Below are 13,609 nucleotides of genomic sequence, written 5' to 3' on the forward strand. Positions count from 1 at the left end.
ACTGTTATTGATTAGAAGGTTCTCTAAGGGTTTCAATGGTGGGTTAGTATTCACAATTGGAAGGTTTCAATAATACTTTGGTGCTTTGGCAACACTGTATTTTCTATTGGTTGTTGTAAAAGTTGGTGAAAAAGGTTACTACATTTTTCTTTTTTTGATATATTGTAAGTGTGAAATTTGTTTTATGGAAGTGAATGTGAAATGTACATGGCAGAAACAATGCTGCACACTACAGCAATGATTTAACAAAGTGGTCTGATCACTCACAAGGTCATTGGTGTGGGTATCAATCTCATACTGTTGGGTTACACCAATACTGGTCAGATTGGTTGTTGTTCGGTTTACATTAAACAATCACAAATAATGTCAGGTAAATAATGTCAGTGTGCAAATTCAATGTCCATGGAATATTGGTAATTACATGTTAACAATCCTTTCTTTTGATTTGGAAGTAACCTTGTCTTGACCTGTACTTTTTCATGTCCTCAAAATGAGCACAAATGTTTTTTGCCATCATGATAAATTTCTTCATAATCTGACTAAAAAACTTTTGTTTAGATTTTGTTTAGCGTAATACGCAGCCGTTTGCTTGTTTATTAAGTATGCCTAACTGTCTTTTTTAAAACAAAATAAACCTGAATATTATTGGATTCTGCTTCATTTACTAGTGATAAAAATAAGCACTGTTCCATTTTGTATCATTAATCCTAATCTGACTGGATTACTCATGAATCATAGATCTAAGTCTACAAATGGAGTGGGGAGCCTTATTGCCTGCATGTCTGCATGTTTTTTTTTAAATGAAGAACAAGTGTTTAAAAACTGTGTGTATGTTTCATTCACTAATAATGGAAATAAGCCCGTATCCATTGGGCATCATTTTAATATTCCTATTTGTAAGACTTTCGCTTCTTGATTTGTTAATTAAGACAGATTCCTGCATGAAATGATTTAATTTTGCATGCTTCATTCATGACTGATTTTCACTATTTGACCATCTCTAACGATATCATATATGGATGGATGCAGCGGTCAGCTTGAAGCCAGTATTGTGGAGTCAGACTTTATGTCTGGGCGTCAGTCATCCAGGTGAATTCAAATCAGATCCTTTTTCACACCAGCACTCTCACAGTTTTTTTCCTCCACCATATCACATTAATATATAACACTTATATGTTTTTGTCTTGTGCAAAGAGCACCATTCTGTTTAAGGTGTTTTTCTTTAGCACTATGGAGCTGTACGTAGCACCATGCACTTTTGCTTAGCACCATGTACATCATGTACCTTTATTATGAGCACCACTCATCTTTTTTAAGCACCGTGGACCTGCATTCAGTACCGTCCTAACATGCACACACACATTGAATACATGCACCTTTCTTAAGCACTGGTCATGGACCTGAGCACCATACATCTTTCTTTAGCAACATGGACCTGAATTCAGCACCTTACATGCACACACATTGAACACCTTGCACCTTTGTTTAGATCATGCACCTGTATTTAGCACCTTTCACACACATGGAGCACCACACACCTTTACCGGGTACCATGCATATACCTTTACCGGGTACCATGCATATACCTTTATTGAGGACCATGCACCTTTGCTGAGCTTGCACTTTAACACAGAATATTTGTCCTTGGGTGTCACTGTGTATTTTGTCTCACCGTTCTCACATTTACATTTTTTTAGGTGAGAAGATGCATTCTTCCTCTATACTGTACATATATGTCCTTTTACTGTTCAAGGCAAGATACTTTTCTCTGTAGATGTTGTGAACAAAATTTTCCTTTATTTACCCAAGTGTATAAAATTGGTACCTGGTAAGAAGTTCTTTTTTGAATGGTGAGAATTTTTATTAAGCATCTATATAGTGACTTAGATTTTTTGACTGTTTGATGCTGTTGATTTTTTTGTTGAAATTTTTAGAGGGCATCCATTTATGACTGCTTGTAACTTCCCAATTCCATTATATAATGATGGCCAAATTTTGCAAGTCTGAGTCATTGATAATCACGAAGACAAACACACAATGTAGTAAATATACATGTATGTACAATTTGTGTGTAGAAATCTATTGTTTTTGTTTGAATGAGTTTATATTCCAAGATTTGTCAATAGTCTGTGGTGTAATTCTTGTATTTCCATGTTTGGATTGTCATTGATACTCATGAAGACAAACACATTTTGTACAATTTATGTTAAGTCTATTGTATCTGTTTGAATGATTTTATTCCAGGATTTGTCAATAGTGTGTGGTGTATATAATCCTTGTATTTTCATCAGTGTTTGGATTTTGGAGTGCATATGGAGGGTTCATATATTGATGGGCATCAATCAGTAGAACTCATTACCAACTACTAATTCATTAATAATAAGCTTGAACTTCATACAGTGGTATATTGTACCAAGTTGCACTTCAGGGCCCCTTCTTACAAAGAGTTGATATTGATCCGAATCAATATCAAGTCCCTAAATCAATCACAAGTCTGCAGTCTCCTATCTCTTATGTACATAGTTGTGATTGATATCAATCACAAATAAGTTGCGATTGATATCAACTCTTTGTAATACAGGGCCCAGATGTAACTTTGGTTGATAGTGAACTTATTTCACATTTTTATGTAGATATAGAACACCATATATAGCAGTAGGGTTGCTATACCTGGGAATATACACATTGCGCAATATCTATGTTTATACTTGGTTAACGGGAGATTATTAGAGTGTTTCACCTATAAGTTTACAGGGACTCCCATGGTGCCATTGCCATTCAAATCACAGGTATCATCTGGTTATACTTCTTATAAACGACATTACCCACTCACGTACGTCACCACAACCCTGTCATCCATTTATAGGGTATATATGGAGTTACATACACATAGCCATTTATCTATAGAATGAAAGTTATTTTTCTGATCAGTTCACATATTCATGAAAAAAGTGGTGTAAGAGATGGACTTTCTTTGTACAGTAATCCAGACACATTCCTGGCCCTCTTCTATTAAAGTTTATGTTTAAATGCAACTTAAACTTATTGAAATAAAATGATAAAATCTCCTATGATGTATTACATAGGTCACAAAGATGATGATGCTATGTGTTAATTTTGTGAATTACTATATCACAAAGGATTAAAATGCACTGTACCGTATTTGTAATGATTATGAGAGTTGATAGTGTTTGAAGACATTTCTAATTTTAAACCATGTATTTCAACATCCAATTGCATTCAAACTTATTTTTAATTCTTGAATTGAATAAATATTAACTTCTTGTTTGTTTGTTTGAATTGAACAGAGCCAGTGATAAGATCAACACCATCCTGCATGCTCCTGGCAAAGAGATGATACAAGCACTTTATGAGGACATCCGTCTATGGGAAGAGGTAGGGTACTATCAACAAAAATATATTGGTGGTGTTAGAAAGACGGTGACCTTGTCAATGGTTTGATAGGCCATTACAAGCTGTAGTGTGTCTGGTCACTTCACCAAATTTTGTTTGTATTTTTTAAAACTCAAATTTATTCAAGTAGTGATCTTTCTTAATTTGTTGTGTGTTTTCTCTTATACAGACATGTTCCCTATTGGACATATATATATATATATATATATATATATATATATATTCACATTATTTTCAAGGTTTGATTTAAATTTAAAAAAGAGATAATCAATGTCATCATTCCATTGAGAAAGATGAAGTGAATCATATTTCTCACACAATTTGAAAACACAGTCTTTTCAAGATTATATGTTTTCTATCACTTTGCTCAAATGTGTTTTTGTCACTCTCCTCTTTCCATCCTCTGTCTCCTCCTCCCTCCTTCCATTCTTAATCCTCCACCCCTCTCTCTCTCTCTCTCTCTTACTATCTCTCTCTCTCTCCTTCTCTCCCTCTCTTTCTCTCCCTCTCTCTTTCACTCTCTCACTATCTTACCCCCTCTCTCTCTCTCTCACTCCCTCTCTCACACTCTCTCTCATTCTCTTACACTCTCTCACACTCTCTTACTCTCTCTCACACTCTCTCTCATTCTCTTACACTCTCTCACACTCTCTTACTCTCTCTCATTCTCTGAATAGAATTTGAACAAGGAAGTGGAGAGGTTTGGTGGGGACATTCTCCTGGGTCACGAGGAGAGCCTCTATGACATTAAGAAACAGACCGATCAGTGGACGGAGACGGCCATCCAGATCTTCAGCCGGCACATGCCCACTGATGGTTCCGAGTATCCTGACCATGAAAAGCTGGTGGAAATGAACTTGGTGAGTTGAGGACCCGGTTTCACAAAACTCTCATTACAGTTAACAACAGTCACAATTCTGTAACTAATTTATATCAAGTATACTAACTTGTAATAGTTGACCAGGGCCATGATCAGTTTACCATATCTGTAACTATTTGTATCCTGTCCTTGAGTGCCATATTATAACCGCATACTAACTATCATTGATAGTAAAGTATTTCAAAGGCAACCTGTCACCTCAGCACTACACAGGAAACCAATATTTGTTCCGGCTTCTTTGACTAACTCATTATCATGAATCAGCTTTATTTCTGCACACATGTTATTAATAAGACAAGAAAATATTCAGTTACAGTTTGTTTAATTTCTTGTTCTAGTCTCAGTATATATATTAATTTCACTTAAGTTTTTACACAAAAGGAAATTAATCAGAAAATATGTCTAATCATACATTTATGCATAATCATTAAAACAATTCATGTACAAGTATCAAAATGAAAGCATGTTTATTTTCCAAGTGAAATACAAGGATGATAAAACAAGCCCTGAAATTGTACATGGATCTAACACTTTGCACTGTAATATTCATTTTATGTATCACATTTACCGGAGTGTTGGCTCAGTCAGTAGAGCGTCCGCCTCACAACCGGGAGGTTTTGGGTTCGAACCCCGGCCGCGTCATACCAAAAGACGTTAACAGATGGGAGTTGTTGCTACCTTGTTTGGCATTCAACAATAAGGGATAGAGCAATGTCGATCTGGCGCTGCTCAGTGGCTGCCGGGCTCACGATCAATTGGGCAAAAAGAATTTCCGTTTCGGTTTAATAAAATTTGGAGTGGACTATTAGGCTATTATTATTATTATTATTATTATTATTAAACAATTTGGCCATTTGCAACATATAATAAGCTCTATTTATTCAAGCTTTGACTGGCCTACAGAATCAATGTTGGATAACATTTGCACATTTCATCTATTGTTATAACCCATGCATTTGTATTGAAACCATTTGTTACTATTAACTTGTTTACAAAACTTTGTTTTGAAATGTTTTACGAATAAGGGCAATGTTATTTCTCATCTGCAAAACATGTATTGCCAATGAAATAGCTTTGCTTTGTCCATTCGACACTTTTCATTCATAACATCCATATTTGTATTGACATCATCATTTGTTTATGTTTATTTGTTTATTTGTTCCGTTTTGTTCACTTCATCATGGCCTCATCCCGCAGACAACAGAGGTAAAGTTTTGATGTGTTAATCTTAGCTTAAAAGTAGGAGGGCAAATTTTCAAATACTTTTTTAGGAAGTGAAACTTTTTGATGATTTAACTTAACATTTTTTCTTCTTCAAATGAAACCTGATAACACCGATTTCCACTCCACAAGTCCATTTCACGGTGCTTACTGGGTATTCCTAGTTATATGCCTTCTGAAGAAACCCCAAGATCTAGAGAATCTACTGAGAAGTTGAGAAACTGAACCCATTTGCAATGCAAAGAGCTTACAAAATGAGATATATCCAGACTTCTCTATCTTTTTCAATCAAAAGTTTCATCAAACGTGGCATTACTAGCAAACGATTTCAAGAGTTTGGTTAAGGAATCATATTCTAGCAAGTGGTGCTATTAACTTTCTGAAGAATTTTGTTTACTTGGATGAGATCAAGAATAAATTTGAAATGTGCATTAGTCAAATACATATCTCATGACAATTGCGGGGACACATTTCTCTAGCTAGTTTCAGGATGGAATAAACTTGAAAGGAATTAAATCTACTAGAGAGAGAACGTACATTAATATTCAAAGTTGATTTCATTGAGCCATTTTCTGTCATAAAGTAATTTACTTGGGCCATTAGTTTCTTAGAAGTATTTCCTCTCAGCATCAAGATCATTGCATTCATTTTACATCTTGTTACTGACAGTAGATAGTTTTTCTGTAGGAAATAAAGTTAATTAAAATAAATGCCTTTTTAAAATTATGAAAAAGATAGGTATCACAAGAGAGAAATCTTGTATTCCAGTTAGCTATTTTGGGGAGGTTTCACTATTAAAAAGCATTTTAATTTCTTATAAAGCTGTTTAAAATATAAATTATACTTCTATTATTTCGATTAAGTAAAATTTATCTAATATGCAGGTTACTCCTTTGTTCATTGCCCATGTTACTTGATATAAATGTATTAAATCATGTAAAATATTAGAGTCATATGTGCAGCAATTTTGATCATGAAATCACATTTTTCAGTTTAATCAGAGTAGATACAAATAGTAACTCTCCCATTACAAAAAAGCTTGCTAACCTTTTGCCAGTAGCCTAGCTCAATGTTCTGTTTTACAAAGTTTTGTATGAGTGTCATTTTTTATAATTTTGTGTTGCATTTTGATTAATTAGAATATATGTCCTTTTATTTGCATTTCCAATGTACAATGTTAGCGCTTGAAAGAGGTAATGAGAATTTTTTTTCCCTTGTAAAATTTCACTTGACTTCACATTCTCACAGTGTCAGATTTTAAATGAGTGTACTGATAAATAGATGTTTTGCAGTGATGTGTACTTTGTATTGAATGAAAATGTAAGATAACAAGTTAACTTTTCTTACCTGAGATAATCTAAAATCACATTCTTTTTATATCACTTACTTTGCACATATCTGAAAATTTAAATTCATCTGGGGAGTGATAGATTTGAGAGGGAGAGAGATAGAAAAAGAAAATGAGAGAGAGCAAGGTGAAGATGGAAGACAGAAAGACAGAGGAAGAATTATGTCACGTCTATACTCCAATTTGTTTTATTTATTTATTTATCTATTTATTTGTTTTATTTGAGCAGGGTAACTCTCAGTATTAAAACTGTTTTCCTGTGAGGCCCTGTACATATTAAAGGTTACAAATACAGAGTAAATTGAACAAATTTTACTAGTATAAAACCATACAATGGATTATGATTGAATTCTCCTTTTCTGTGTCACTAATCCAATTACCCTAGTGTTTTCATAATTTATCAACAGTTGTATTGATATTTGTATGAAGTTGTACCACATCAGTATTTTCCTCTTCACCCTATTGACTTTTTTTGTTTTTTTTGTTTTTTGTTTACTAATTCCATCAATTTTTTTCCACAAATTTTAGATTTGTTTGCATGTTATGTATATATGTGTGTACATTGCAGTGGAAATTCTTAAATGATATATGAATCAAATGTTTATCTTGTTTTTGGACGATTTTGTATTTTGGTCAGACATTTCCATCAGAACAATTTTGCTCATGCAGCATGATTGAACATTGTGCATTTACAAAATAAAAACTATATCAAGCACTTGTAAAAGGTGAAGTTAAGTAAAGAAAACAATCTTGCTCTACCCCCCCCCCCCCCCCTCCCCCCAAAACCAAAATGATTGTTTTCAACGGTCTGAAGAATGGTAACTTAAACTGGTACATGTAAGTACTAAAGACCAACATACTTTTGTTCATTAGAATTAAAGACTAACAATGAAATGAAAGTTCAAGAACTTGTCAGAGTAACCATTAGTTGAATTAGTGCCCTAACACTTATAATGACTTATTGCATTACTAGCTAGTCTTGTAGTCTATTTTTGAAGTGCAAAATGTTTTCTCATCAGGAAGATTATTTGAAATTCATTTTATTTATATTTATCATGAGCATCTTTATATTTTGCTTTGATATTAGGTTTGTGAAGCTATGTGTAAGCAGTTCCACACCAGAGTGAATGGAGAAAATGGTATGTTTTTATTTATTGGTAATGAAACTGTCGGAAATATACATATTAAAGGGGTTAATTTAAAATGTTCTTTTCTAGGAAGGTCATTGAATGGGTCAATGTCGCTATTCATAAGGACCGCTATTCATAAGGTCCGCTATTCATAAGGTCCATTATTCATAAGGACCGCTATTCATAAGGTCCGCTTTTCATAATTGGAGAAAAGGGTCATTATTCATAAGGGCCATTATTCATAAGGACCGCTATTCATAATCAAAGAAGAGGGTCGGTATTCATAATATTAGAAGAGGGTCGCTATTCATAATAGGAAAACGGGGTCGTTATTCATAAGGGTCCCTATTCATAATATTACAAAAGGGTCGGTATTCATAACACAGAAAGAGGGTCGCTATTCATAATACGAAATGAGGGTCGCTATTCATAATACAAAATGAGGGTCGCTATTCATAATGCAAAATGAGGGTCGTTATTCATAAGGGTTATTATTCATAAGGGTCATTATTCATAATAAGAAATGAGGGTCGCTATTCATAAAAGGAGAAGAGGGTCGCTATTCATAATAGAAGAAGAGGGTCGCTATTCATAATAGGAGAAGAGGGTCGCTATTCATAATAAGAAATGAGGGTCGCTATTCATAATAGAAGAAGGGGGTCGCTATTCATAATAGAAGAAGAGGGTCGCTATTCATAATAGGAGTAGAGGGTCGCTATTCATAATAAGAAATGATCGAGGGTCGCTATTCTAGGAGAAGAGGATCGCTATTCATAATAGAAGAAGAGGGTCGCTATTCATAATAGGAGTAGATGGTCGCTATTCATAATAAGAAATGAGGGTCGCTATTCATAATAGGAGAAGAGGGTCGCTATTCATAATAGAAGAAGAGGGTCGCTATTCATAATAGGAGAATAGGGTCGCTATTCATAAAAGGAGAAGAGGGTCGCTATTCATAATAGAAGAAGAGGGTCGCTACTCATAATAGGAGTAGAGGGTCGCTAATCATTATAAGAAATGAGGGTCGCTATTCATAATAGAAGAAGAGGGTCGCTATTCATAATAGGAGAAGAGGGTCGCTATTCATAATAGGAGTAGGGGGTCGCTATTCATAATAAGAAATAAGGGTCGCTATTCATAATATGAAATGAGGGTTGCCATTCATAATACGAAATGAGGGTCGCTATTCATAATAAGAAATGAGGGTCGCTATTCATAATAGGAGTAGACGGTCGCTATTCATGATACGAAATGAGGTTCGCTATTCATAATACCCCCCCCCCCCTTGGCTACGTTCCTGGTCCTGTAGGGGGGGGGGGGACGATATATAGCCCTGAATAGTTGTCTCTTTTTAAAGTAACTATATTTTATCTGTTATCTTTGATAATTATATAGAGCCAACCCCCGCTCATGTGGTGACGAAAAAAAAGTAAAACATAACACACATGTAATCCTATCGTAAATTTTCCTCCTTGTTGGAAATCTTGCCCCATCACCCTGCCCCCGACTGATCTTATCCAGGCTACGCCACTGAGATATTAAGTACGCCAAGCAGGCCCATTATCCATTTTAGCTTGCTATTTCAGAAACTAGTAATTGTTTATACGACAATAATGTTTTTGTAGAAAGTAATTTTTATTAGGACTTATGGACCTACAAATTACTGAGCGGAATTGGACCTGACAATTGGACCTAAGCCCAGTATCTACCGATCCCCCGAGCCCCCCCCCCCCCCATCAGTACGCCTCGGCGCGGATCCAGAATTTTCCAATTGGGGGGGGGGGGGGACGGAAATTTGAAAAATGTGCAGACCGTTTTTTCAACTCAACATACCAATACTGACAAGGTCATATTAGAAGCACGATACGGGTACCTAGAAGCAGGAACAATTTTGGAAAGGGGTGCAAGCTCACTTCACGTCTCTTGTCCGATATCAACATTCCCCGTTTTTAAGATATACATTTTTTTGACATTTTCATCTGGGGGGGGGGGGGGGGGGCTAAAGCCTCTTGCCCGATTATTTTCTAGTTCACAATTCTGCTTGTGAGCGAAACGAGCGAGCAAAAATTTGAGCATTATATGTTTTTTGTGAAAGTGTTATTTATCACCAAGATAAACGAGAAAAGATATCAAAAATTCATATTCGGGCAGCTTGCTGTCCCCCCCCCCCCCCCCCCTCCCCCACCCATTACGCGCGAAAGCTTTGAACTTTCATTAATTATTAGAAAAAGAAGACGATTTATTGTACCATTCTCGACTCTTAATCCTTGTCTGAATTCAGTTTTCCCCCTCGCTTTTACCTTTCATTAATTATTAGAGAAAAATTACGATTTGTTGTACCGTTCTCGACTCTTAATAATTGTCTGAATTCTATTCCCCCCTCTTGCGCAAAGCGCGTAAGCTTTGACCTTTCATTGTTTAATGCAATTATTAGAGAAAGAAGATGATTCGTTGTTCCATTCTCGACTCTTAATCCTTGTCTGAATTCAGTTTCCCCCCTCCCGCGCAAAACGTGGAAGCTTTGATGTTTCATTAAATTATTAGAGAAAGAAGAGGATTTGAAGAGAAATGAATATATGATATGAATAGCGACCCCTTACTCCTATTATGATTAGCGACCCTCATTTCCTATTATGAATAGCGACCCTCTTCTCCTTTTATGAATAGCGACCCTCTTCTTCTATTATGATTAGCGACCCTCATTTCCCATTATGAATAAAGACCCTCTTCTCCTATTATGAATAGCGAACCTCATTTCGTATTATGAATAGCGACCCTCTTCTCCTGTTATGAAAAGCGACCCTCTTCTCCTATTATGAATAGCGACCCTCTTCTTCTATTATGATTAGCGACCCTCATTTCCTATTATGAATAAAGACCCTCTTCTCCTATTATGAATAGCGAACCTCATTTCGTATTATGAATAGCGACCCTCTTCTCCTGTTATGAAAAGCGACCCTCTTCTCCTATTATGAATAGCGACCCTCTTCTTCTATTATGATTAGCGACCCTCATTTCCTATTATGAATAAAGACCCTCTTCTCCTATTATGAATAGCGAACCTCATTTCGTATTATGAATAGCGACCCTCTTCTCCTATTATGAATAGCGACCCTCTTCTCCTTTTATGAATAGCGACCCTCTTCTCCTATTATGAATAGCAACCCTCATCTCCTATTATGAATAGCGACCCTCTTTTCCTATTATGAATAGCGAACCTCATTTCGTATTATGAATAGCGACCCTGTTCTCCTATTATGAATAGCGACCCTCTTCTCCTTTTATGAATAGCGACCCTCTTCTCCTATTATGAATAGCGACCCTCTCCTCCTATTATGAATAGCGACCCTCTTCTCCTGTTATGAATAGCGACCCTCATTTCCTATTATGAATAGCGACCCTCTTCCCGTGTTATGAATAGCGACCCTTATAAGTAATGAACCTTATTTCGTATTATGAATAGCGACCCTCTCGTTGTATTATGAATAGCGACCCTGATTTCATATTATGAATAGCGGTCCTTATGATTAATGACCCTTAATATGAATTATGAATAGCGACCCTCATCTCACGTTATGAATAGCGGTCCTTATGATTAACGAACCTTATTTCATTATGAATAGTGACCCTCTTTTGCCATTATGAATAGCGGACCCGGAAGTACGGGAATTTGCACGTTATGAATAGCGGTCCTTATGAATAGCGGACCTTATGAATAGCGGTCCTTATGAATAGCGAATAGACCCCCATTGAATACCCATAGTTTAGTCATTTGTCTGGGGTTTGAGAAAATGTGACCTTTTTTTTGACAGGGTATACAGTAAAGGAAATCTTTTTTTTTTCATCAAGTGACATTGAAGTTTGTCAGACAATTTAACTTGAGCTTTAACAAAACACTAGATTTTAATCAAGAAAGGTGACAAATGGGTTTGGGAAGCTTGCACATGATGTGAAACCTCTCTATAGGTGATCTGATGTTTGTTCTTGCAAACTATTCACACAGCTTTTCCATCAGCAATTTAGGGTTAGGGTTTTAGGTAAAGTTTAGGGTTATGGTTAGGTATAGTATTTGGTCTGAGGTTGAAGGTAAAAGAAAAAATATATCTGTGTGTTGTAATTTTATAACATCAACCAAGCAAGAAATCTAGCAACACTATAAATCTTTGAAATCTTTAATTGTGCAGGCACTGCCAAGGGGTTCATCCAGATCACCAATGCTCTAGAGAGCTGGGACACCAAACTGAACAGCATCCTCAATGGGGGCGCTATGCCCATGGAAGCAGAGTGGCTTCGTCTTTATGAGCTCTTCTCTGATTGGATAAGAACTATCAACGAGGTCGAGCAGAACATCGGCTCAGAACAGTCCGAGGATGACAAGGCAGAAGGGAAACCTTTCAACCCGTAAGTACCAATTTGAGGAGGAGAAAAAGAAAGAGGAATGATGAAACTTGATGTCATGGCATTAAGGAGGGGTAGCTAGTGGTTCAGTGGTAGAGCCCTTCCATCCCAGTACGTAAATATGAACTTCTCTATGGGTGAAGATCACTAGTTTTCTGTGGATATTTTGTGTTTCTATAGGACAAATGTTGCTTGTAAGAAAAAAAATCCCATGTCAACTTTCCTTGTAACAGTATATGGAAGAATAAACAAAGTGAATTGGATTGATCAACTGTTGAACATGTGACTATAAATTTATAAGGCCATATCCCTCTTGCTAGGAGGAAGTATGTATACTAGAACCTGTCTAGAAAGGCCACCTGTCTACAATGCCATGGTTTCATCCACTTTTCCCTTAGGTAGAATTTGTATATACCGGTAGGTTAGATTGTACAGGTGCATATGGATGATGAACACGTATAAGCATGATATTTTCTGCGTTCCAACATATTCAGAATGTAAGCAAAGCAGTGTTCAGACAATTGTATCTTTTTTTTCCTATCACTTTCTTTGTACAGCATGATCCAGGAAGAGGTGTTCAGACTAGCTCAGAAATGGGTCGCTACCACCATCAATGGTATCGATAGCCAGGATTCTAAACTCATGGAACAGGTGAGGAACTGTACCTCTACTATAGTCACCTCCTAAGTTTGAGAATTTCAATGTCATTTATGCATAATGTCCTTCAATCATTTTGAGAGCAAGAAGGCTATTAACTCTGTGTAAAAGCATATGAGTTAAATTAACCCTTCTTGCTCTCAGCAGACAATGTACTGTATACATTTTATACTTGATCATACAAATATTGACTGCTTTGAACTTGAGGAAGAATAGTACTTTTGCTTCCAAAGGATCTCGAAACTGAATTATGCCCTGAGGTGAATTCAAGCACAGTCTGTAGGTCATTATAAGGGGCTACATGAAGTTTAAATGTAACCTGAAAAATAAACATTATTACATGTATATAAGCTACATCCCAGATATACATCCTTAAAACATGGATTTTTTTGCACAATATGCCTGCCAAGATTGTCTCACTAATGACTCTCAATGTGGACCATAAGACTCTGCATTGTCTGCCTTTTTGCTGTGCATATCCAATGTTAATGTGATGTGCATTTGTTTAATTTATGCCATTCATGTACAAAATTAGGCCATTGAATGGGCAGTATGATATTT

The 13,609-nt window shown here is 36.0% G+C and overlaps 1 protein-coding gene across 5 annotated transcripts in view; it reads left to right on the forward strand.

The window, feature by feature from the left end:
* Positions 1-13,609, forward strand: part of LOC578169 (axonemal dynein light chain domain-containing protein 1) — a 33,772-nt gene that overhangs the window by 14,707 nt on the left and 5,456 nt on the right. For 4 of the 5 annotated variants that reach the window (XM_030997494.1, XM_030997495.1, XM_030997497.1 and 1 more), the window contains 6 exons: positions 1,030-1,089; positions 3,309-3,396; positions 4,092-4,274; positions 7,951-8,002; positions 12,178-12,394; positions 12,949-13,042. In XM_030997494.1, coding sequence (XP_030853354.1) covers positions 1,030-1,089; positions 3,309-3,396; positions 4,092-4,274; positions 7,951-8,002; positions 12,178-12,394; positions 12,949-13,042 — 694 coding nt within the window. The remainder of the gene's footprint in view (positions 1-1,029; positions 1,090-3,308; positions 3,397-4,091; positions 4,275-7,950; positions 8,003-12,177; positions 12,395-12,948; positions 13,043-13,609) is intronic. The other variant, XM_030997498.1, reaches the window with a different exon arrangement.

Source organism: Strongylocentrotus purpuratus, unplaced genomic scaffold (assembly GCF_000002235.5).
Source record: "Strongylocentrotus purpuratus isolate Spur 01 unplaced genomic scaffold, Spur_5.0 spur5_scaffold_4, whole genome shotgun sequence".
NCBI lineage: Eukaryota > Metazoa > Echinodermata > Echinoidea > Camarodonta > Strongylocentrotidae > Strongylocentrotus > Strongylocentrotus purpuratus.